This window comes from Lynx rufus, unplaced genomic scaffold (genome assembly GCF_022079265.1).
Source record: "Lynx rufus isolate CCGP_SWC_20201006 ecotype Redwood Valley unplaced genomic scaffold, mLynRuf1.p SCAF_31, whole genome shotgun sequence".
Classification (NCBI taxonomy): domain Eukaryota; kingdom Metazoa; phylum Chordata; class Mammalia; order Carnivora; family Felidae; genus Lynx; species Lynx rufus.
In genome coordinates, this window is record NW_025814847.1 from 1,275,651 (window position 1) to 1,299,007 (window position 23,357).

Here is a 23,357-nt window from a genome sequence, read left to right on the forward strand (position 1 = left end):
CGTTTTGGCCATGCACTTCCTGTGTGTCGGTGGTGGGAGGGGCTACTAAACCTTCTGGGCGCTCCCGGGCTCCCTAGGGAGACCGTTAGCCTCATCCGGAAAAATGAAAGAATAATGCTCATGATGGTTGATTCGGCTTCCTGCAAGGCTGGGACACTTGGCGCTCTGAGGTCACCGGAGGAAAGGGTCCTGGGACCCCGGGTGGCTGGGGCTGGTTTCAGAGCTTTGATCAGAGAACAAGATGGATGAAGGGCTGTATTCTCCCTGGGAGGTGCAGGAAGATCCTGGAAAAAGGGACGAAGTGCGTGAGTGTGTCAGGCCCTGTGATGGAAGGTGGCTGACTGCCCAGTCATTTTTTAAAAAATTTTTTTTGATGTTTATTTATTTTTGACAGAGAGAGATACAGAGCATGAGCAGGGGAGGGGCAGAGAGAGAGGGAGACACAGAATCGAAAGCAGGCTCCAGGCTCTGAGCGGCCAGCACAGAGCCCGACGCGCGGCTCGAACTCACCGACCACAAGATCATGACCTGAGCCGAAGTCGGACGCTCAACCGACTGAGCCACCCGGGTGCCCCATGCCCAGTCATTTCTAACATAAGGCCTCGCAGGGCAGGGTGGCCACATTGTGTGTGTGTGTGTGTGTTGCCTGAGATGCTCGCCAGACAGGGATAGGGTGTGTGGGAATGTGCTGTTCCCTCCTCCATCCTGTAGGCTGAGGGCCCTCACTTCTTCTGCTGAAAATGTCCAATGAGGCCTCATCCTTCCGGGACTCCAGCTTGTTCTCTGTCTCCCCTGCCCTCTGCCCCAGGCAGGACAGGAGCACTCCTCTTCTCGGTGGTGTAAGGGACCAGGAAGGAGGCCCCGATCTCACGGCAGCATTGAGGCTATGCTGGTCCCCAAGGCAAAGAGACGTTGGTGATGGGATGTTTGTGTGTCCTTCAAACTGGGTGGTTGGACAACCTCACAGGAGGCCGTGTGTGAAGGGGTAGGTTGTTCACCACGGTCCGTGGTGGCCAGATGGCCTCAGCTCCAAGGGATGGGCCACAGCAGACCGCCAGTGCCCCCCTCTGTTGGCCTGAGAACACCCCCACCCCTAGGCCCTGACTCATGCTACCCCTGGCTCTCTGCCCTGCCCTGCCCTCCGCTCCCCTAGGTAACTCATCGCCCCTTCAGGAGAATCTGGGACATTTCCAGCCCAGAGTGACTCGGTAGCTAGATATTCTCTGCGTCAACCCTGCTCCAGCTCTGCGGCTGAGAGCCCCATGCAGGCAGGCGCTGGCCTCCATTTTGGAAGGCTGGACCCTCCCCTCCCTACCGTCCACCAAGGCTCACCAGACTCTCCTTCCACCAGCCGGCCTGACCCTGAGGCCTCTCCTCTCGACGTCCTCACTACCCCGTGGCTTTGACCTGGCTAGCGCGACTTACCTGCGTGGGACAGTGTGATGTCTGACCGTCACTCCTCTGAAGTGCCCTACCATGACACTGTCCCTTTGCCTGGAAACGCGCTCCTGAGTAGCATCGGGGGCTCCACCCGGACCACCCGGGTGGGACGCAGGATGCTGTAGCAGTGGCGTGAGGTGGGTTGCATTCGGAGGGTGTTGGGGTCAAGGACAGCCCTTCATGGCCACCCATGCAGCTCCAGCACCTCCCCCCCTTGTTAGCCTCAGATGCCGAGTGTTCCAAGCTTTCCGGGGCCGGGTTGGCGGGATTCAGGCCAGGCAGAGAAGCTGACCAGGGCAGGAAGGGCAGTGCGGTGGTGCAGTGAGGGTGCGGTTGGTGGGGGGGGCCTCCGGCCTGAGGCTCTTGTAGCCCCTCCAGCCTCAAGTTCGTGTAGAAGGATCTGGAATGGAAACACCTGCCCGGCTCCAGGCATGAACCATTGTCCCGGGGCGGGGAGTGGAGCAGAGCAGAAGTGGTGGCTGTTCTTCCTCAAATCATCTGCATTTAAACCATTAGCTTGCACTGTATGAAATTACCCATATGGGACCTTTTTGTTTTAACTTCTACAAATGGCCATTTTCATATGATTCAATTCAACACGCTGTTCCTCCTCCAAATATTTTGTTTCTTTAAAAAACTGTTCTTAATGTTTATTTATTTTTGACAGAGAGAGAGAGAGAGAGAGAGAGAGACAACATGAGCAGAGGAGGGGCAGAGAGAGAGGGAGACACAGAATCTGAAGCAGGCTCCAGGCTCCGAGCTGTCAGCACAGAGCCCGACGTGGGGCTCGAACTCACGGAGTGTGAGATCCTCGCCTGAGCTGAAGTCGGACGCTCAACTACCTGAGCCACCCAGGCGCCCCTATTTTGTTTCTTTTAAAGCCCCCTTCCCCGAAAATTCTGTCTGCGTGTCCAGTTTGGGTACATGGCACCTCCTTCCTCCTGGTTACTAAGGTCAGACGCCCCGGTGTCTTCCCTGACCCCTCCCCGCAGCCACGCTGTCCCCGTGGTCTCCATCTTGCTGCTGTCACTGCCACAGCTCACCTGCTGCTCTCCTGCTCCGTCCGTTCCCCCCAGGCCCCGGAGCGAGCTTTTAAACATGCAAGTCCGGTGGCCTTCCTTCCCTTCGTAAAACTTTTCAGTGGCCTCCTTTCGCATTAGAATTAAATATTAAATCTTCCCGTGTCCTACCAGACCCTGCGTGAACTGACCTCTGCCATTCCTGCCTCCCAGAGTGCAGCTTGCTCATCACAGCCTGGCCACAGGGACCTTCCTGCAGACACTCCTGGATCTTTCCAGAAGGGCTTTCGGGTGGCTCATTCCCCAGCACGGCAGGCCTTCCCCTTTGGCCGTCCCTGCGGGTCTCAGCGTGGGCTGGTCCCCGGAGACACCCTTTGTGTCGACCTGCCCCGGCCCTACTTGGCTCCCTCGTTACTCCTGCTCACAATTTTTGGCTCTTCTCCGTAGAGCTTAACGCATTTTTTAAAAAAATTTTATTTATTTTTAAATTTGCATCCAAGTCAGCATATAGTGCGATACTCATTTCAGGAGTAGATTCCAGCGATTCATCCCCAAGTATAACCCCCAGGCTCATCCCAACAAGTGTCCTCCTTGATGACCCTCCCCCATTTAGCCCATCCCCCCACCCACCCATTTAGCTCATCCCCCCCACCCACAACCCCCCCCATCAGCCCTCAGTTTGTTCTCCATATTTAAGAGTCTCTTCTCTTCTGTCCCCCTCCCTGTTTTTATATTATTTTTGCTTCTCTTCCCTTGTGTTCATCTGTTTCGTCTCTTAAATTCCACATATGAGTGAAGTCTTCGGATTTTTGTCTTTCTCTGAGTGGCTAATTTCGCTTAGCATGATACCATCCAGTTCCATCCCCGTAGTTGCAAAGAGCTTAACACAGTTTTAATTGGAGGTTGTGTGTATTTGTTTATTGTCTGTCTGTCTCTAGACTAGACTGCAAGCTTCCTGGGTGCAGGGCCCCATCTGTCTGGCTCACGGCTGTGTTCCCAGGGTGCTACCCGCTCATTACAAGATGTGCTGCGTGGTGACTGCTGGGGACAGACTGCTCAGTCCTCCGGGAAACCAGGGGCCGTTGTCCCGGTCTGATCAAGACCCACTCCCCCGTGTTCCTTTGGAGCTGCAGTGACAGCTGGTGGGGGACGCCACGGGGAGAGGTCTCAGGTTCAAGAGGTGGGTGGGAATCATGATAGAAAGAAATCCAGGGGGAGAAGTGTCCATATTGCCCTTAACACTTGCAATGCTAAACCAAGCTAACAGTTTGTTACATAAAACACGTCCTGCCCTCCTACTTTGACAAGTACACCTTCAAAACGACCCGGAAGGCCAGATCCAGTTTCCGAAATCTTGGCTTTTGGGGGTTTCGTAGCAGAGCTCAGTCTCCAAAGAAGACTCTCCCCCCCCTTCTCGCCCACAACTCCGTCCCACGCTGTGAAGGGCTTGCCCACCTGCGTGGCACCCTGGCTCCGTGTCTGAGCTTCGAGCTGACCCCCAAAGCTGCCTCTTAGCTGCCCTCAGGTGTAGGGGTGCCCATACAGGCACTTTGGTCCATCTTTGGGAGGGCGAGTGCAGGAAAGGGCTTGTACAAGGCCCAGGTTCCCAGGTGGACAAGGGATTCCAGGATTCTGGATTGTTCTAGAAGGGTGAGAGGGAGCTCCAGGTGGACGGACCCTTGCCTGTGCAGGAGACTCACAGCAGGCTCTGCGGTACAGACCCGGGGCCGCGGCCCTCTAGCCTTGGCAGAAGGGTGACACTATCTATGCTCGCGGCCTCCGGGAGTAACTGGACAGGGAGTGGAGAGGCAGACACCCTGTTGTACCTGTCCTTGCTGGACACAACCCTCGGAAGAACAAACTCTGCAGGGATGGCTGCCCGGAGTTGGCCGAGGCTCTAGCTGGTCCCTCTCGGGTGAGTCATACTCGAGAGCTCTCCATTTCCTCCTGGCTGCTGTCCCCTGGAGGGGACCCTAAGGGCAACCCGCCGACCCACCCGGGATGCTGCCCTGGGAAGACTGGCCCCTGGAAACCTCTGTGCCGTAGTTCCTTCTGATGGAAGCTTCACTCCCAGCCAGAGTCTCTGTCCCTTTCGTCACTTTCTTCGGGGACCTGACTGCCCTCCTTGGGGACCGACGTCTCAGGAGCCAGGAGATGCCTTGGCGCACACGCTGGGGGCTGCATGACGGTTTACTCGCTGGCATCGGACTGCGACGCCTCTATCCGGCCTCCTCTGCCTCCCGGCTCGTGCTGGGCCAAGAGGAGACCGGCAGGTGAGCGGTCGGTGTGTTCCAGATGGACCGATAGACGCATTGCCTTTCCTACTGATCCCAGTTCAGACTTCTTCTTGCCCTTGATTTTGTTAAACCGACACCCCCTCGGACAAGATGTCCCGCGACTCTTCTCCGTTCCCCACAGGGAGGACCCCTGACCCCAGCTAGACCGACTGCACCCAGTTTGTTTGCTGGGAATTTCAATCTTCAGTGAGCCACTCGGGAACAGAAAGAGAGCAGATTTATTCGACGGCGGCCCCGAGGATGCTGTGCCCATGCCTGTATCCCCGAGGCCACCTGGCTTTGTCCTTTCTGAGGCCCGGTTCCTCAGTGTTTTCTTTGGCTCTCCCAGTGCTGTAGACCGAACATTTGTGTTCCCTCTCCCCAAATTGATATGCTGAAATCCAGTTCCCAGTGTGAAGGTATTTGGACGTGGGGCCTTCAGAAGAGACCAGGTCCTGAGGACAGGGCCCCTGGGAATGGAATTAGTGCCTTTATAGAAGGGACCCCAGAGAGCTCTCTCTCCCCTTCTGCCACGTGAGGACACGGTGGGAAGATGGCCATCCATCCGTGAGCCAGGAGGCGGGCTCTCCCCGGACACCGAATCAGCCAGCACCTTGATCTTGGACTTCCCAGGCTCCAGAACCACGAGAAATAAATTTCTGTTGTTTCTAAGCCGCCTAGACTCTGGTATTCTTCTACAGCAGCCTGAACTAAGACACTGAGCTACCTACAGCTTTCTAGAAAATTCCTCCTTTTGCATTAGTTAAAACCAGAGTTGGCTTCTGTTCTTTGCCTCCAAAGAACTCTGATGCCAGGTTTTCACAATATTGTTAGATATCCTAAAGAACATAGCTATTTACTTAGTTCTTAAATTTTTTTAATGTTTATTTATCTGAGAGAGAGAGAGAGAGAGAGAGAGAGAGAGAATGAGCGGGGGAGGGGCAGAGAGAGAGGGACACACAGAATCCGAAGCAGGTTTCAGGCTCTGCGCTGTCAGCACAGCGGGCCTCGAACCCACAAACCCTGAGATCGTGACCTGAGCTGAAGTCGGACGCGTAACCGACTGAGCCACCCAGGCGCCCCAAGAACATGATTTATTAAATGGCCAAATGTATCCTATTGACTTATTTGGCTGATTTCCTGCCGTTTTGTGCTTTCCTGGCTTTCCCACTGATGCCTCCCCCTGTTCATTTCTGGTACATTCCTGGGCAACAGGCCGAGAGAAGGGCGGAGGAAAGGAAGCTGGGGGAAATCTTGTTTGCAGGAAGCTGGCGTGTTTCTGACACACAAGCTGAATCGTCTCATCGGCCTCCTTCATTTCACTGTCCCCTCATTCTTCCCTTACTTTACAATTCTCGTGTGATGTGGGAAGGCTCTTATGGGTTGTGTAGGGCAGGGATGGCTAATAGGTTTCATCTTGGCTCCCAACTTCTGTTAATTGGCCCGAGTCACTTGAGCGTTGGGCTGCCTGGGGACTCAGTGGGACCAGTGTGTCATAAGTAATTATGCCCGACACGGTGCTGGAGGGCGGCGTGGAGGGAGCGCATATTTGTCATTCCCGATGTGCCGCGACTTCCCACCTGACACGAAAAGGCTCTAGTCTGTAATATCGCTCTGCGATGGGTTCTGTGCCACCGCTGTCGCCGAAACAGCTCACTTCATATTGGGCTCTCCGTCTGGCAGGGAGCTTTTCCCTGGCAGTGCGGTGCAGGGGAGGGGCTGGGCCGATTCGATAACCTGAAGCTAACTCTGACTCTGTCACTGACCAATTATGTTGTTCCAAGGAGTAACCATCTCTTTGGGCCTTGGCTTTCCCCCTGAGAAATGAGAAACCTGAACTGAGAAACCACAAAGTTTCCTTCCACCTTGAAGGTCCTATTACTGGTATGAGTCACCGTCTGCCTCTCAGGGACGTGTTCCTGTGGCCTCAGCTGTACAACCTGCCTACGGGAGAGCCCTTTGAACACTTGGGGACCCCCTGAGTCTTCTGTTCTAGGCTCAGTATGACCGGTTTCTTTCGTCATTTCTTGGATGATAAGGTTTCTAGACTTTTCGTGATTTGGGTCATTCTCTCTTTGACACCCAAGTTTTCCAGTGGTTCCCTGGAAGTGTGGCTCCCAGAACTGGCTAGTTGTGCAGAGGGAGTATCTCTATTACTTACCCGTGTGCTCAGCCTGCCATTCCCCCCACACCCCCGGCAGACGGGGCCGACGCTGACCAGGGCACAGCCCGAGGGGAGGCACCCACTGAAACTTTCCCGGATCTGGGGGTGGTTGAGATGGTTGCTCTGTGCCGTCCTTTTTTGTTTTTATTTAATTTGTTTAATGTCTATCTATTTTTGAGAGAGAGAGAGAGAGAGACAGAGCACAGGCAGGGGAAGGGCAGAGAGAAAGGGAGAGAGAGAATCCCAAGCAGGCTCCACAGCGTCAGCGCAGAGCCAGAGGCAGGGCTCGAACTCACAAACCGTGAGATCACGACCTGAGCCAAAGTCGAGAGTCAGACGCTAAACCCACTGAGCCACCCAGGCGCCCCTGCGAAACTTTTTTTCAATGAGGAACTGGGCGTTCCTATCCCCACTGATGCCAAAAAACCATGTATCTCTCACACTTCTCTTCTGCCGTGCCCCCCTCTCCACTCTCTCCGGCATCGCGTCACAGGACCCCTCCACCCTAGCAGCTCTTGCTTTTGTGTTTTGCATAGAAGGACAGGTACAAAGCCTCTTGCTCAAGGAAAGTTGGATGAAAACAAAGAGCGAAAAACAGAGCCTACCGGAAATAATGGTATAAAGGTTGTCGTGGGAGGAATCTGGCACCCAAACAGAGGGGGGCGCTCCTGGCTACCTCAACCCCAGGGATGTGTATTCTGAAGACCACAAGGTCCCCCCTGCTGTGGCCCCAGTCGCCCAGACCCTCCCATTCCGCCCTCCCCCACCGCACCCTCCCTGGCCTCCACTAGAGTGGAGTTTTGGAAAGCACTCACCATGCCCCCACGTCCGGGCCTTTCTTTGTATCCTCTGCTCTCTGGATTACTCTTGGCCCACCCACCGCACGGTTCACCCCACTCGTCCATCTGAGAGGGGCCCCGCCTCCCCAGCACACCCTTCTCTAGCCTTTTACTCTGCTTTATCTTCTTTTTTTTTTTTTAAGTTTATTTATTTTGAGAGAGAGAGAGAGCGTGGCAGAGAGAGAGGGGGAGAGAGAGAGAGAGAGAATCCCTGTGCCAGCAGCACGGAGCCTGACTCGGGGTTTGAACCCACGAACCGCGAGATCATAACGGGAACCATGAAATCAAGCTCCAGACGCCTAACCGACTGAGCCACCCAGGTGCCCCGCTGCTTTATCTTCTTATTAGAACCCATCGACCTCTGACACATACCTCCTTGCTTGTTTGTATTTCTAGAATATAAACTCCACGAAGGAAGGGCTTTGTCCGCTTCTGATTTGCCTCAGACCGTACCCAGCACGTGCCGAACCTTCAATCGAAGTTTGTCCTGTGTGACCTTTAAACCATCGGTCCCGGTGCTTGTTAGCACGTGGTTCTCTCGGAAGTTCTTTGAGTTTTTCGGTGGAGGGCTGATTAGTCCACTAGCTGACAAGTGTATCGTGGGGAACGGGAGCATCCGTCTATTTGAGCGGCGTGGGCCTATTTAAAAAGGCCCCGGTGCACCGCATCACACAACCACGGCTAAATGAGGTCACTAAGAGTTAACTCATGAAGGGAGAAACGTGGGTCCCACCCCCCATCCAGAATTTGCCTGATCTGAGGTGGGGCCTGGGAGATGGAGGGAAGAAAGTGGGGGGGATACAGGGTGTGTGTGTGTGTGTGTGTGTGTGTGTGTGTGTTTCCTCCACACAGCCACCATGGCTCCTTGCTAGTTCCTGGGCTGTCTCTTTCACATCATTTTTAGGGATGGAGGCCAGTTTTGCGTGAGAAATCAGTGACCACAGGGAATGCCTCTGGGTGGCAGGTGGGGGCAACACCCGTTTCCAGGTTGGGAGGCCATGGGCACTGTTTAGGGGGACAGGGGGAAGGTTGGGTGGGGACAGGTGGGTGCAGGAAAGGCAAGAAGACAGGTGTAGCCCCGGTGACCCGCTGGGGACCACTGAGCAGAGCCGGCAGGCAGGGAAATTCCAGAACAAGTTGAGTGGAGGAGTGGGGATGTGACGCTAGAGGCCAGCTGTGCTGACCATTCGTTGAAGGTAAAGTGACTGTCCAGCAGCTGGGAGAAAGAGGGGAGATCCTGGCACAGGACTGACCTAGTGAGTGACTGAAGTTTCCCTGGGAAAATACTTCAAAACTTGCCCCGTTTCCTCACTGTGATCACAGAACATCCCCTCTAAGACACTGGATGTTCTCCAGGATCCACAGGGACATTGACTCTTCAGGCATTCACCCCCCCTCCCCCCACTGCTGATGAACTATTGTTGTGGACTGGATTTGTCTCTTCAAAATCCATTCGTCCAAGTCCGAACCCCCAAGATCTCACAATACGACTGTACTTGCAAATAGGACTTCAAAGAGATAATTAAAGTTAAATGAGGTCACTGGGATGGGCCCTAGTCCATTATGACTGGTGTCCTTATAAAAGAGGAAGAGACACCAGGGATACGTGCACACGTAGAGAAGAGGCCACGGAAGGACACCTAGAGAAGGAAGGCATCTGCAAGCCAAGGGGAGAGGCCTCACAAGAAACCAAAGCTGCCTACACCTCGGTCTTGTGCTTTTAGCCTCCAAGGCTACGAGAAAGTGAATTTCTGTTCTTTAAGCCCCCGCCGATTCTGTGATATCTTGTTACGGCGGCCCTAGCAGACCGATGCAAGTATTAATTGGCACCAAAGAATTGCATCCAGTCTGGGTCCCGGACCCTGAAAGATATTAGACATTTGAACTAACAGAGAAACCCTGAATCGCCCATTTCCAGCTCTGGCCCCAGCCCCACCCCTGTAGTTTGAGACCCCGATGTCCCCTGATGACCAAGGCCTTAAAATGAGATCTAGATAGAGATAGACAAAGGTGAAGGAGGGGGTGCTCTGTGATCTTGCCCCGAGCAGAGCCGGGACACGCAAGGAGCGGAGGGTGGGGGGCGGGCGGAGAAGGAGGGGACGTGGAAGGTTGTGCCAGTGTTTTCCGTGTGGTGGCTCCCAGCGCAAGAGCTTCCCGGGCTGCTCCTGGAGGTGGGACAGGAGTGTCACCAGAGGCATGAGGACCATGGTCGTTTCCAGACACCAGCTATGGCCCAGAGCATCGTGTACTCCCTGATGGTCCAGGCAACGGTTTATATCCTCCTTCTTTGCAGACCCTACACAAGGGGATTCTCCGTCTCTGGAGCCACTCTGTCGGTACAGATGTCCTTCTGCTTTTTCCCTGGCAAAGAGACCAGAAAGGTTACCTTGCAACATCTGCACTCTCAGTTTGGAATCTTAGCTTGGCCCGAAGCCATCCCAGACAGCCTGGGGTGGACATCCCCATGAAGCCCAGGTCAGTGGGGTGTTTCTGTCAGGGGCAGGGCATCCTGGGGTCGAGGCAGGGGCTGTGCCGGAGGGATGGCTCAGAACCCAGCCCCACCTCTGACTTTCCCCTTTTCTCTTCTCCTGGAGAAGGAGGACTTATCAGCTCCCGGCCAGACAGGTACTTCTCTCAGGGAGCATTTCCTAGGAATGGTGGGCAAGCACGGGGCTGGTGTTCATTTAGACTTGCGCTCAACAGAACTTTATCCCTACAAGGCTGTTCCAGAGACCATCGCTAGATACCCGGTGGCAAGTCAGCCTTTGCCTTTAAGGGGCTGAGAAGTCAGTGGGAGAGTGAGTGCAACGAGGGCTGGGAGCAATGGAGATTAAAGGAAGAACACCAACCACGCCTGGGCTGGGGGGGCAGGTCAGGAAGGCCTCCGGGAGCAGGTGCACCTTGGAGACTGTGGAGGAGATAGTCACATGAAGAAGGGGGATTGGGTGGGAAGCCATGGAAACTGCGTTCCAGACAGAGAGAACGGCTGGCACGAAGGCCTGAAGAGGCAGGCAAGAGGAGCGTTCGTTTTCAGAAGTGCGAGAGACACTTCGCCTTGTTCAATCTGATTGGAGACCAGGGGATGCGGTGAGAGTCAGGACCTGACGTGATGGAGGGAAGGAGGACAGACCATGTGAAGCCTAAAACGGAAGAGGTCCAACCTTGCCTTCCTTCCCAGTAGGTCCTCCTCCAAGGACATCTGGCGTCTGGAGGACTCCTACCTGAGTAGCAGGGGTGCCAGACGGAGAGGAGACCAGCCAGGGTCAGGAGCAGGGCCACGGGCACCACCACCAGCACCACGTCTTTGTAGGAGGTCTTTCCTGGGGCTGGACACGGAGGGGGCAGGGTCAGAGGGGGGCTGGAGGCTTCACAATCCCTTAACCACTGACCCCTGGCCCTTGGCATACCTGCCTCGTGATGGCAGCTCTCCCAAGGGGTGACGGTGGCCACGTCCCGGCTGACAGGGTTGGAGACGGTGCAGGAATAGGCCACACTCTTGTCTCCTGGTCCCAGCGAAACCTTCAGCACCTGTCCATCCGTGAAGAAGCTGCTTGGCTCAATACCAAAGTCAGTGGTCCCCTCCCGTCGCCAGCTATAGGTTATGTCACTGATGTTGGGGGCCCAACAGGACAGGAGCGCCTGGCAGGTCTTGGGGGGCTGAGCGTCCCCTGACACAGCGATGAATACTTGCACCACGGGCCTGGGCACCGCATCTAGGCAAGAACAGAAAAGCAGGCACGGGTTACAGTGATGCTGGGCAGGGCCCAGAGCGCCAGCCCCGGAATCCATGCAGGTTTGGAGGTCACCTCTGACCAGGCGCCGCACTCTTGCTGCAGAACCTAGTCTGGTTTCCCGTTGTCATAGCACTTTCTTCATGATATATCAGCCAGAGAGATGATCGGCAGATACTAAGTCAGGCAAGAAAACAGACACATTCCTGGACTATTCGAGCTTACAGTTTGGTGGAGAAGTGATCGAATAACTGAGAAAATAATTACAAGGCTGCAACCCCCTAAGAAGGAGAACCGGGCAGGGGGCTGGGGGTTCTATTTTGTTATCTTCATAACCTTAGCCTTCTAGGTGCACAGACACCTGGACCACTGCGCAAATTGGAGTCCTGGCATCCTAGACTGTGGTTTCCCTTTCCTGTGTAGCTTGATGAGTAGATCCTGAGTCTCTGTGGCAATGGGGGCCAGCGGGAGAGGATTCTAGTGACAACGGGAGGGCTCAGTCTCTGACAGTGTTCCAAAGTCAAGCCGAGTAAAACCTCATTAATGCCAGCTCAATCTGGGGGGATTTGTGAGATGGAAAAAGAAAGATTTGCTGGGCACACTAATAGTATAAACAAAGATTACCACACGCGTGTGTGTGTGTGTGCGCGCGCGCGTGCGTGCGTGCGCGTGTGGTGGATATTTACATCACTTAAGAGGACAAGCTGCTTCCAAACACTATCAGGCACAGTAGAAACACCCATTGACATTTCTAGTAACTGATCTGCTAATTCAAATCATTCTTATCTATTGTCAAAGCAGAGCTCCCAAGGACGGCTGCTTGGCAGCTTTGTGCAATTAGTTCTAATCACGCTATGTATTTGGAAGCAATAAAACAGCAATTTCCTTAAAATCTGTAATTCAGATGCTGAGAACAAGGCATTTTAGAGCTTAGTGGTGTGGGTGCCGCATGTATTATCACATTCAATGTCCTCATTTCACATGTGCAGCAGCTGAGACTTAGAATAGAAAGAGGTTCCAGGGCTGCCTGTGTGGTTGCGGAGGTTATTCACTGCACAAGGGAATGGGGCTGAGGGGATAACAGGTGAGGGTGGGGCTGCCTAAATCCAGCCCCCCTCTGCTTGCCAAGCTGGGCAGCTGGGTTCAGGGCTGCGCGCATTCGGGACACCCATCTAACCGCACAGTGGCACCCCCAGGGGCTCACCCAAGGGCAGCCAGCCGGCTGTCTTTGGGTTGGTTCGTGGGGGGCTCTCTCTCCTTCCCAGTTTACGACTGCCCTTCTCTCCCTCACCGTCTTCTTCCTCCCAGGTGTCGCTCGTGCTTTTCGTTCTTAAAGTTGGGCTCTGCTCTCCCCACTACTCTACCAAATGTCTGAGGTTTTACTGAAATAGTGGTTGGGGGTAACTCACCCACCTTTTCCGAGCCATTAGGTAGATGAATGAGAGCTCAAAGGCCACTGTTTTTTTCTTGATCGGCAGGAATACAGTGGAGGTGGGGGCAGTAGATGCAGAAGTAGAGGTGTTGATGGTGACAGAGGTGAAGTGGCAGGAGGCAGAGGGAGTGGGGGGAAGTTGCTAGAAAGCAGGGTCCACCTAGTCCGCAGTGAGGTCAGCCGCCCCAGCTGAGGTGCCAAATGCAGCCGCCTGAACGACCTTGGCGGACCTCGGGGAGCAGGGGGCCCACCCAGCCGAGCCCCGCCACCCACAGATCATGAGAAATTAACAGCGTTGTTTTCAGCCCGTAGGTTTGGGGACGGTTTGCTCTGCGACAGTGAATAACGGAGAGAACCTGTGACCGTTATACGTCGGAAAATCTCTAAACACGGCGAAAAGAACTCTCGAAAGCAGTGTCAAATAAAAATTCCATACTGTATATATGATAAAAAACATCGCGTCGTAGTCTGATGGGCCGTACTTTTTTCCCTTGTAGGAGTTTGTCAGGTAATGGCACATCCTATGAGCTTAGAAGTTTGCAGTGCGGGCCCAGCGCCCTCTCAGATGTTTTCCCAGACGCGCTCTATTTCCCCCTTTGCAGGCGCCTCGTGTGACATTGCTCATGACGCCCATTTTCTAAGGGAGAAAGGTGAGCGCCAGGGAGGCTTAACCTTGTGTCCTTGGCCACCGAGCCAAGAAGAGGCCGCTCTGGAGTTCAGGCGAGGACCGCGGGGTGGCAGAGCCAGGCGGCCCCAGCCAGGAGCTCACCTGGGAGCACCGGAGGAACTTTCTCAGCTGTGCCGTGGGGACAGCTGTGCCCTGTGTCAGCCGGGAGGTCAGAGGCCAGAGGTCCCGTGGAACCCTGTCCTCCCCAGCTCCCAGGACGCAGGATGCCTTTCCAGTGTCGGGGGTACTCACCGTGCACCTTGAGCTGCAGGATCTGGGTCCGGGCCCGACCTCCCGTGTCCACCAGCAGCACAGAGAAGTTGCCGCCGTCTCCCGACTCCAGCGGCTGGAGCGCCAGGCTCAGGTTCTTGTGCAGCTGGGCTCGGCCCAGGAAGCGGGAGTGGTAGAGAGTCTCCGGGGCGCCCCGGAAAAACGTGGCCACGAGCTCCTCCGAAGGCCAGAGCGATCTCCAGATGGCCTCTCGGACTTGGAAGCCAGGGGGGCACTCTGCCGCCAGCAGCACGGAGCCCCCGACCTGGCCGTGCACTTGGACACCATGGACGGCGGCGGGAAGGAGGGCTGAAAGGACGGAGCCCATCAGTCTGCCTGCCCCACAGCTCCTCGCCTCTCTCCCTCTGCTCCTCCCGCACCCCGCCAAGCTGCCGTGAAGCAAACACATTAGGGTCCCTCTCCCCACGCTCCCGCCACCCACGCTGAGCAGGTGCACCGTGCCAGGGACCGGGAATAAAACCGTAAGGGAGAGAATCCCTTACGCTCACAGAGGAAGTCAGACTCTAAGCGAATGATTAAAATATAGTAAGCACCACGATGGGGGGAAAGGGAGGCTCCGGGAGAACCCAGGGAGGGTGAATGGTCTTGAGGGGCTCAGAGGGGAAATGGCTAAGCTGAGACCAGAAGGAGGAGTGGGGGTCAGCCAGGCCTAGGAGAAGAGGGCTGTCTGGAGCCGGGAAGCGTCTCAGGCAGAGGGAAGGATGGCGGAGGGGAGGAAGGCCCGGCCAGCAGGCGAGCAGGAGGGCAGGGTGCAGGGGAAGTGAAACCAGTTCTCTGCAGGGGGGAGTCAGAAACCGTACTGCGGAGTCCGTGGCGGGAGCCAGCCGGGGCTTCTGAAAGCAGCGTCTGGTTTTATCTTTAGAGCCGTGGGAGGCCTTGCGCAGGGTTTAAGTAAGAGAGTAACAGGATGAAATTCTGGTTCGAAAGACCATGGTGGGGGGGGGGGCGCGGGGAATGTGCCGGAAGCTTCGGGGGCGGGCTGCTGCTGTTTTTCCACCTGCAGTGAGTGAACTCCTGCTGCAGGGGGGTGGGCAGCGGCGATGGGGAGAAGCGGGAGGGGAGGAGAGGGATTCAGGTGTGCAATCAGTGAGGCCTGAGCCTAGTTGTGGTCCGGGGAGCCAAGGAGGGGGAGTCACGGATGCCAGGGACCCGAGGGCACCGGTCTCTGGCCTCAGGAGCTGGCGGAGGTGAGAGGCTGAGGTGGGGTGATGCCTCTGCGGGAGGTACCCCTGAGCCCTTTCCAGACCCACTGCCTCCCCTGAACCCCCCCTCCCATCAGGGCAACATCCACCCTGCTTCTCTGTGCGCCCAGGACCCTGGGGCGCCCTGTTCCTCTGCTGCGATTGCCCATAGATGACTCAGGCGCCTGCCGCGAGACGGCGAGCTCCTCTTGTCCTCTTCGTTCCCCCTGCCCGCCACTGTTCAGAAACTCAACTCGTCGTACTGGGTGGATGATGGGATTCCCGGGGGACTCACCTGGCGCCTGGCACAGGGGGCACCCGGCACAGGGGGCACCCGGGGTGCGGGGAAAACACGGCCCGTAGAGAACGCACCCAAGCGCCGGGCGTCTGCTTGAGGAGTCGTGTTCTGGGGGCGACGCTCGGCCGGCCCCCTGCCCCTCTCGCTGCCCTCCCCGGCCCTACGCATCGGGCCCGGCCGCAGAGGCTACAGTGTTGATGCGGACTGGAGCCCTAACACGCGTACTGGGCGTGCAGAGTGGTGCCGGCTCCCAGTCGAGGCTCCTAGGTCTCCCGCAGGCTGATGGAAAGACGTGCCTCTTTGTGAGAGTCTGCTCTGCCCTGCCTTCCTCTACGAGAATCCCCTCGCCCTTCTCACAACCGTCTCTGTCCGAACCACTGGCACCACCAGCCTAAGTTGTAACGGCCCTGGACCACAGGACGTGTCTCACGGATGCGGATGCTTCTAGAGCAGCCAGCACGTCCCATCCAGGACCCTGCATCTCTTTAGCTCCCTCCGGCTTTTCAAGGTTGCCTGAGAACCTGCTTCCGCCTTCCCTGGCCCTCCTCGGCCCCTGGGTCCTTGCTTGGGATGAGGCCCCTGCCCAGAAGGCCGGTGAGGGGCCCTGGTCACGCACCTGCCCCACTTACCTTCCCAGAGAAGCAGACTCCACAGGGACCACGTGGCCATCCTTCTCCAGAGAGGCCAGCAAGCTCTTTCCACAACCCCAATCCAGAACATCCTAGGTCAAGTGGATACCCAGAGGGAGCTGTGGTCCTTCTGGGAAGTCCCATGTTCAGAAGGAGGAATCTTGACTCAGAACAAGATGGCCCGAAAGTGAAAATATCCAGAGGAAAGTGGAAGTTGGCCGTCGGCCCAGCTGGACTTTCTCAGGAGCGGATTCTTGTAAGTCAGCCTCTTTCACGTGCCCGTGGTTGGCCAATGCCATTGCCAGTGGCAGGCACCCCAACACAAGCCCACGTCTTCCTGTGGGACCCGCCGGCCCTCCCTGCATCCCACTGGCCCCCTGGCTGGCCGCCTTTCCTGCCGCAGCCACAGAGAGGCCTCCAGATCGCAATTCCCTCTGTTACTTCTCTAAAATGCTTCCGTACCTCCCGCCGCCCTCAAAATAAAGACGAAACTCTCCACCTGGTGTGCAAGACTCTCCTAAGTTTGACTCCGGCACGCTTGTCCGAGCTGGCCTCCCCGGCCCAGGCTGCTCTCTGGCCATCCCAAGCCAGGAGTGCTCCTCCTGGGAGCACCTTCTCCAGCCCGGTGCTGGCTCCTCCGGTGGGCGCCCTGCTCCCTTCGCCCCTCCGGGCCGGGCAGGCTGCAGCCAGTGGGCTCCCACCTGAGCAGACGGAGTGAGGGACCTCCTCTCCCGAGCCCAGTGCCGGCCGGGTCTCCGCCATGACCCTTGGCACGCTGTCCTGTGATGGCTTTCTTGTCTCCACGCGCTGTTTGCCGGCGAGGTCTTCACCCGTTCGTGTCTGTGTTCCCCTTGGTGCTCGGCACACCGTGGACGTTTAATAAGCACTTGGAAAGGAGCACACAAATCCTACACACGGTCACAGGCCTCCTCCGCGAGGGTCTCATTGCCGCCTGTCAGGCATGGGGCCGAGGTCAGCCCCGTGCGGAGGTCACGAGTGCGAGCTGGGACGGGAGCCTCACCCTTGGGAGCCCGGGCCACGTTGCCAGAGCTGTGTCTCCCCCGCCCTGGGTCTCTTCGCGCTTCCGGTTACGTGGCCGCTTCAGTCTGGGGAGGCTTTTCGGGAAGACGAGGGGAGTCCCCGCGTCCCGAGCGTGGCTCGCCGTGTCTGGTCCCGCAGAACTCCTGGCCCCTGCTAGGGACCCGACCAGGAACGAGGCAGCCGTGGTGTCGGGACAGCAGGAGGACAGGCTTCCTGCCCTCCAGGTGCTCACAAGCCAAGTATCCTGGCTTGGATATGCCCAGGACGAAGGTCGGCCGTGCCACAGGCACGGACGGCTCTGTGCCATGGGCAGCACGGCTTCTCCGTGCAGAGGGTGCGGTGGGGAAGAGGCGTCCGTGGGTGCGGGCAGGGGACGCGTCCCTAGAAGGTGGGCTTTGAGCCGCACCTTGAAGATAGGCACGATTCGGGTAGGCGGAGAAAAGGGATGAGCCAGAGGCCGGAAAAGAAGAGCCAAGTGGATAAGGCCAGGCAGGGGGAGCCCCAGGTGGGCGCCAGGACGATGAAGGAGGGCAGGGAGGGGAGGAGCCCCTCAGGGCTGGCGTGGGTGGGGCTGGAAAAGGAGGTGGAGGGTCAGATCGCTTGACTACTGGCTTTTAGGCCTCAGGTTTTGGTTCTGGGGGCAGCGGCTCTCGACCTCGCCGGGCTCAAATGCTTGGAGACTCTGGTTCAGTGGGGGAATCTAGTGGAACCAGCCTGTGTTCCAGGAGATTCTGCAGCTGGTGGGCCGAGGGAAGGCTCCGAGGGAGGGGGTGGGGCCCCTTCTGAGCTGAGGGCGCCTGGCTGGCGGAAGGACCGCGCGCAGGGCAGGCGGGCAGAGAACGAAGAGGCAGGGAAGCCTGGGTGGCAGCCGTTGGGACGGTCCTGGCTGGACTAGAACGGAAGCCCCCAGGGCAGAGAGGAGGGGACAGGGCAGAGCTGGGACAGAACTCGGAAGCCACCTGGCTTTGGGGCAGAGAGGCCAGGGGAGGGGACTCATTCATGACCCCATTGCGGATTCCACCCTTCTTCATCAGGGGTTTATTGAGCACCTAGTTACGTGCCAGGTGCCGGGAACACAGACATGGGAGGCGTGGCCCTGCCCTCGAGGAGTCTGCAGTCTGGAGGAGGGGATGGGCTGTGTCACCTGATAATGACAGTCAGCCTGGTAAGGGTGGCTTGCAAGGGCTTATTTAGAATGGGGTCTGGTGCGTGGTCAGCACTCACGAGAATCTTAACCGTTGCTACTAAGTGGCCAGGGAGGGAAGAGAGGAGCGCAGGTTAATGCAGAGCAAGGGGGTTCGGGTGTGAGTAGCTCCATCCGCCGGTCCCAGACTGGAAGCCTGGTGAGGACAGGGCCAGGTCCCTACCCTTCCCCCTTCCGGCAGCACCCCCAGCCCCTTGCCTCGCCCCCCGTCGATAGCCACGGGCAGCCACCTGGTCAGGTGTCCGGTCAGGTGTCAGGCCTGGGACGGCGAGGGCGTGAGACGCAGGAGTGGGGCCGTGGCGGGGATGTGGGGAAAGGGGCGCCCAATTCCTGCAGAGCAGACGGTGGGCGGTCGTACTCCCTCCTCTCCCACTTGGTCTATCCAAGCAGGCACTGAGTTGAAATCGCTGCCTTCCCAGCCCACCCCGTGCCCTTTACCTACAGGGGAACTTCAGGGAAGCCAAGGAAGGGTGAGGAGGGGGTTGGCGGGGGGTCAGCGGACATTCCGTCTCCCAAAGGGAAGAGCTCCAGGCTGTGTGACGGCTGGAGAGAGATGGACAGGGGCAGTGCGGGCTGGGTTGGGTCTGCGGAGACAGGCTCGCCCCCGCTGCTGGTCACTGGTGCAGAGCACGGTAATTACCCCACCGCGGGGACAGCTCTCGAGTCACGGGCTGGGAGTTCAAAGGCACCACTCCCACATTCCTTAATTAAGAGAGCAGCTGGCAGCTGGGCCCTTCTGGGAAGCCTGACCCAGGGAGACGCTGGGGCTCCAGGCTGCGGCCCCCTCTGCACCTCGCCCTCAGCCTACCTCCACTGCGGGCGGGGGCGGGGAGCAGGTGTCCCCAGTGACCATTCGGGCCGCCTGAGCTCCGTTCGGGGCTAGTGGAATCTGGGGGAGGGTGTGCGTGTCAGGGAGGCACCTGCCCTGCCCACTCACACTTGTTGTTAATTCTCGGACTGGCCTGGACACAGAATGGGGCCACCCAGAGAGGGGAGAGGTGGAGGAGGGACAAAAAGGGGAGCAGGCAGGCAGGGGGGCAGGAAGGAGGGGCATTCAGCGGGCTTTTTGGGAGCCAGGGTGGGGGAAGGGGGCAGAGATGTTACCTTCTGAGGGGTGGGGGGTGGGGGCTGAGAGGCCAGGTAGAGCCCCTCCTAAGCCGACACGGTGCCACCGGGCGCTGGCTGGCCCCCAAAGTTGCCCGGGGTGGGGCAGCCCATGCCCGCCACTCCCTCCGCAGCCAGCTTGGGCAGCAGGGGCAGTGCCCGCACGTGTGGAAACGGTGCACCTGACCTCCCACCAGAGGACACTGTCAGCCTGCGCGCACGGCCTGAGCTGCCTCTTTAATATTTGTGCGGGTGGTGCCTGTCTTGTCCCACCCTGGTCCGGGGACAGGGGCAGGGAGCAGAGTCTTTGCTCTTTGGTGCACGGGAGCAAGGTGCAGGCAGCTTGAGACGGAAGGTGGGAGAGAAGGGGACCAGCCCGTAGGAACTGGGTGGGGCGGTCCGAGGCTTGGTAGGATTTGCTTTTGAGGCAAAAACATACTTCCCCAGAGAGCTGAAGGCAGGCTGCATACAAAAGCGACAATGCCAGGACTGTGCTTCGTGGGGGTAGCGAGGGAGGGGCTGGACTCTCATTCGCTCATTCAGTCATTCAGCAAACATCTGCGGGATCCCCACCCTGGGCACCTTGCGCCGGTGAGCGGGTGTGTAGAGCACTCAGCACGGTAAGCCCGTGAGCGGAGGACTGGACGGCAGTTCTCGGCCCCAGTCACCGCCCATCTGCACCCCGCAGGCAGAAAGAATCCCCAAACAAGTACAACGCAGGCCGATCTTTCAAAGAGCCTGAGGGTCAATATAAAGATGAAGGATACAGGGCTGTTTCTGTTTTTTTTAATTTTTTTTAATTTTTAAATGTTTATTTCTGAGAGAAAGAGACAAGTGCAATAGGGGGAGGGGGAGAGAGAGAGAGAGAGAGAGAGAGAGAGAGAGAGAGAGAATCCGAAGCGGGCTCCCCATGCGGGGCTCGAACTCAGGAACTGAAAGATCGTGGCCGGAGCTAAAGTCTGATGCTGAACCGACTGAGCCACCCAGGCGCCCCCTGCAGGGCTGCTTAGCGGATGCTTGCTTAGGACAAATTGTCCAAGACCTTACTTTCTAGCCAAATCTAAAACCCAGAATTGAAAGAAATCCCAGTATCTGCAACCTGCCCGGTTCAGGGAAGGGCCACGTTTCATTTTAGTCGCTGGCATCTAAAGCGTTTAGCCGCACACAAAGCAAGGCCCGGTGCCTGATGGCCGTGAAGCTGTCCGGCGGGTGGTCGGACCCAAGGGGGCCAGCAGAGGGCAGCCGCGAGGCCCCGTCCGCTCTCAGTCTCCCCGAAGGGGCGGTGGCTGCCTCCGCCCTCAGCCCGGCTGGGCTTGGAGTCCTTTCCCTCCCGCTCACCCAGCGGGTGATCTCTGTCGCCTGCCCAGCAGGTGCTGCGGCCCCTCGGAGCCCCTGTCCCTGGAGCAGGTAGACAACTCGCCGCGGCTGGGGGGGGGGGTGTTTGCATTTAGCTCTGACTCGGAGAGGAGAATGACGTTTTGCAGCGCAGGGCCTTGCGGGCAGCGGTGCTTAGGGATGCCATGTGCCGCCTTCCTTGGTGTCTGCAGGGTCTGTCCCCAGAGACCCGTGACAGTCCTCTTCTCCTCGCCACCACTACTTTCCAGGGCCTGCAGCAGGTTCCTGCTTCCAGGGCTGGCAGCGAGCCCTGGGGCCCGCCTGCTCCAGCCAGAGTCTGGGGTCCCGTCTGGGGTCCCCTCTGAAGGCTCTGCCTTCTCTGTGGTCTTTTTCCCCCCCTCTAAAGTTTATTTATTTATTTTGAGAGAGGGAGAGAGTCCCAAGCAGGCTCTGCACTGTCATCGCAAAGCCCCATGCAGGGCTCGAACTCACCAACCGTGAGATCGTGATCTGAATGGAAACCAAGAGCTGGACACTGAACTGACCGAGCCACCCGGGTGCCGCTGCTTTCTCTATGTTCTTTTGGGGGATTTTCTTTGTCTTCAATTTTCTGAGTAATTGTTCATTTTTAAAGATGGCGGCTCATTCTTTTCTAAACTGAGGGGAAAGGATATTTTTGGCTCTGTCAATAGAAGTGGGGGTGGGGAGGAATTCTGGGGGAGGAGCATAGTGGGGGGGGGCGGAGACTGGGCCAGGCGTGTATGTAGACTGAGTCTGTGTGTGTGTAGGGTGGGACTTTTCACCTATCTGGGTCAAAGGAACTGTTTTTCTTTATTTTCCCATCCATCGCGGACCCATACTTTTGTAGAATACAATAAAAGCAATGTAGTAAAAACTAAAAGAAAAAGAAACATACACAATCTAAGCGCTATTTTTTAGGACTATATTAAACAAACAAAATTGCTCCGTCAGGTTGCTATAAAAGGGTCTGAGTTCTTGCTTTTCATTGTTCCCCGTAGCCCATGCTGGGCCGGTAAAGACCATCCCCAGCTGGGCCCCGAGTCGCTGGTGTAGGGCAGAGGGCAGGAGGCGTGAGTTCTCAGGGAGGAGGCGGTCCGTGGGGATGACCGGCAGGGCCGGCTCCTTCCGGGTCCCCAGCATCAGTGTCTCCTTCATGAGCTGTCCTGTCTTTGACCGGACTCTTTACGAGGGGCCCGGCCCGTTTATAGAGGGCGCGGCAAGGCTTGGCTTCTACAGTTGCTTCCTGATTGACCAGATAGGACCCTGTGCTTCCGATGACCTGGCAAGGGCTTCTCGGCCTGGCAGGCAAGAAGCGAGGGGGAGGGGCCCCGGTGTATCCTGGATGTGGATTGGGCCAGCCAAGAGAGAGATGGGGAAGAGGAAGGTCAGGTGGGGGGAGGGAAGGAAGAGAAGGCATAGGGAAGTGAGAAACGCCAGCACATGCGTTGGCCTAGTAGCTCTCCGGGCCCCCTTGTGTCATCCAGTGACGCTCCAGAAGGCGAGTGGACAGAGGTATTCCCATGAAGTTTGGAGGCAGACCAGGCTTTTTAGACTTTACTGGGCAATACGAACCGCCTAGAAATCTTATTTTCAATGCGGACTGAGATTCAGCAGATGTGGGGTTGCCTCTGAGTGGCTACGTTTCTATTAAGCTCAAGGATGAACCCTGACCGTGTCCAGCTCTGGGTGTCCGGGCCGGAGTCCTCTGAAAACGTGGACCTCTTCCCAGGAGAGGCGGGTGGGGTCTGCGGGACCCCACTCTGTGACCCGGGAGCAGGGACCCGGAGGGAACCGGGGCTTGGAGGAGAAGCAGGGATAATTGATCTTCCTAGTTACTAGTGCGACACTCTCAGCGTCACGGAGTGTGGGCTCCACAACCCCAGACCAAACTGAACCAGCAGGCACTACAAGCGATTGGTATTGGTGAATAATATTGATGCTTTTCTATGGACAAATACGTTCTACCAGCACGCATCTTTGCAAACACAAGGGGTAACAGTTTTCTGCGGTGCTCCCCAAGGGGGGATGCGGGGCAGGCCTCATTCCATAAACGTGGGTAACCTAGGAGCCTGGAAGGGGTGTGGACAGAAACGGGTTGCATGCAAAGGCAGCGTTCTCCGGGCCTAGGGGGGGCTCTGGCTCAGGGGTTAAGAGTTGTGTGATAGTGTGGGCTCCAGGCCCTTTCCCCCCGACCCTTGATGCCCCCGAGCCTCTGAGAGGCCCTCAGCCCTCCGGTCACTCGGGGGCCTCAGCAGAAGCTTGGAAGTTGGAAATGCTTTATGGGAGCTGCCCAGGGCCAGCCCTCAGGGTGTGCAGATTAATTCTCTCCGGCAGGGTGAGGCCAAGCACATCCATGGGGACCGAGGGCCGTGGGAGAAAGCACTTACAGATGTGTAGACAGAAGGGATTGCAATGCTTCCGTTCGTGTGAAAGAAAACATCTGTGGCTCCCGTGTCCAGTCCCCTCGTCACGCGTGAGTGCGGATGTCCCTGCCCACACGCTACCTGTTCTGCTCAGAGGGGGGCTCCGAGATCATTTAGGCGCTCCTCGAGTCTCCCGGGGACCCTGGCCAGGACACGGGGCTCCCTCACTGCCGGACTCAGGGACTGGGGACCTACAGAAGGGGCTGGGGTCCCCGCTGGCCTCCTGGGGAGCACCAGAGGGTGGTGTTGGGGGGGAATGCCG

At 57.4% G+C, this 23,357-nt stretch overlaps 2 protein-coding genes across 2 annotated transcripts in view; both read right to left on the reverse strand.

Moving 5' to 3' along the window:
- Positions 1–8,000: 8,000 nt before the first annotated feature.
- On the reverse strand, positions 8,001–16,058 carry SLAMF8 (SLAM family member 8). Its single transcript, XM_047092916.1, has 5 exons — positions 15,968–16,058; positions 13,821–14,147; positions 11,146–11,451; positions 10,960–11,064; positions 8,001–10,099 (listed from the first exon to the last, which is right to left on the reverse strand). Exons 1-5 carry the CDS (start codon positions 16,056–16,058, stop codon positions 10,035–10,037), a joined length of 894 nt encoding a protein of 297 aa, XP_046948872.1. The 3' UTR covers positions 8,001–10,034.
- Positions 16,059–23,204: 7,146 nt separating this feature from the next.
- FCRL6 (Fc receptor like 6) overlaps positions 23,205–23,357 on the reverse strand; it is a 31,879-nt gene continuing 31,726 nt past the window's right edge. Inside the window, exon 13 of the mRNA XM_047092618.1 lies at positions 23,205–23,318. Coding sequence (XP_046948574.1) covers positions 23,205–23,318 — 114 coding nt within the window. The remainder of the gene's footprint in view (positions 23,319–23,357) is intronic.

Excerpts from the sequence above, each read along its gene's own strand:
- SLAMF8 (XM_047092916.1), bottom strand. The coding sequence starts at position 16,058 with ATGTTCTGGATTGGGGTTGTGGAAAGAGCTTGCTGGCCTCTCTGGAGA. Across the intron at positions 14,148-15,967 it reads GAGTCTGCTTCTCTGGGAAG|CCCTCCTTCCCGCCGCCGTC; the intron begins GTAAGTGGGGCA and ends CCGTCCTTTCAG. Across the intron at positions 11,452-13,820 it reads CCTGCAGCTCAAGGTGCACG|ATGCGGTGCCCAGGCCCGTG; the intron begins GTGAGTACCCCC and ends GTTCTTGCCTAG.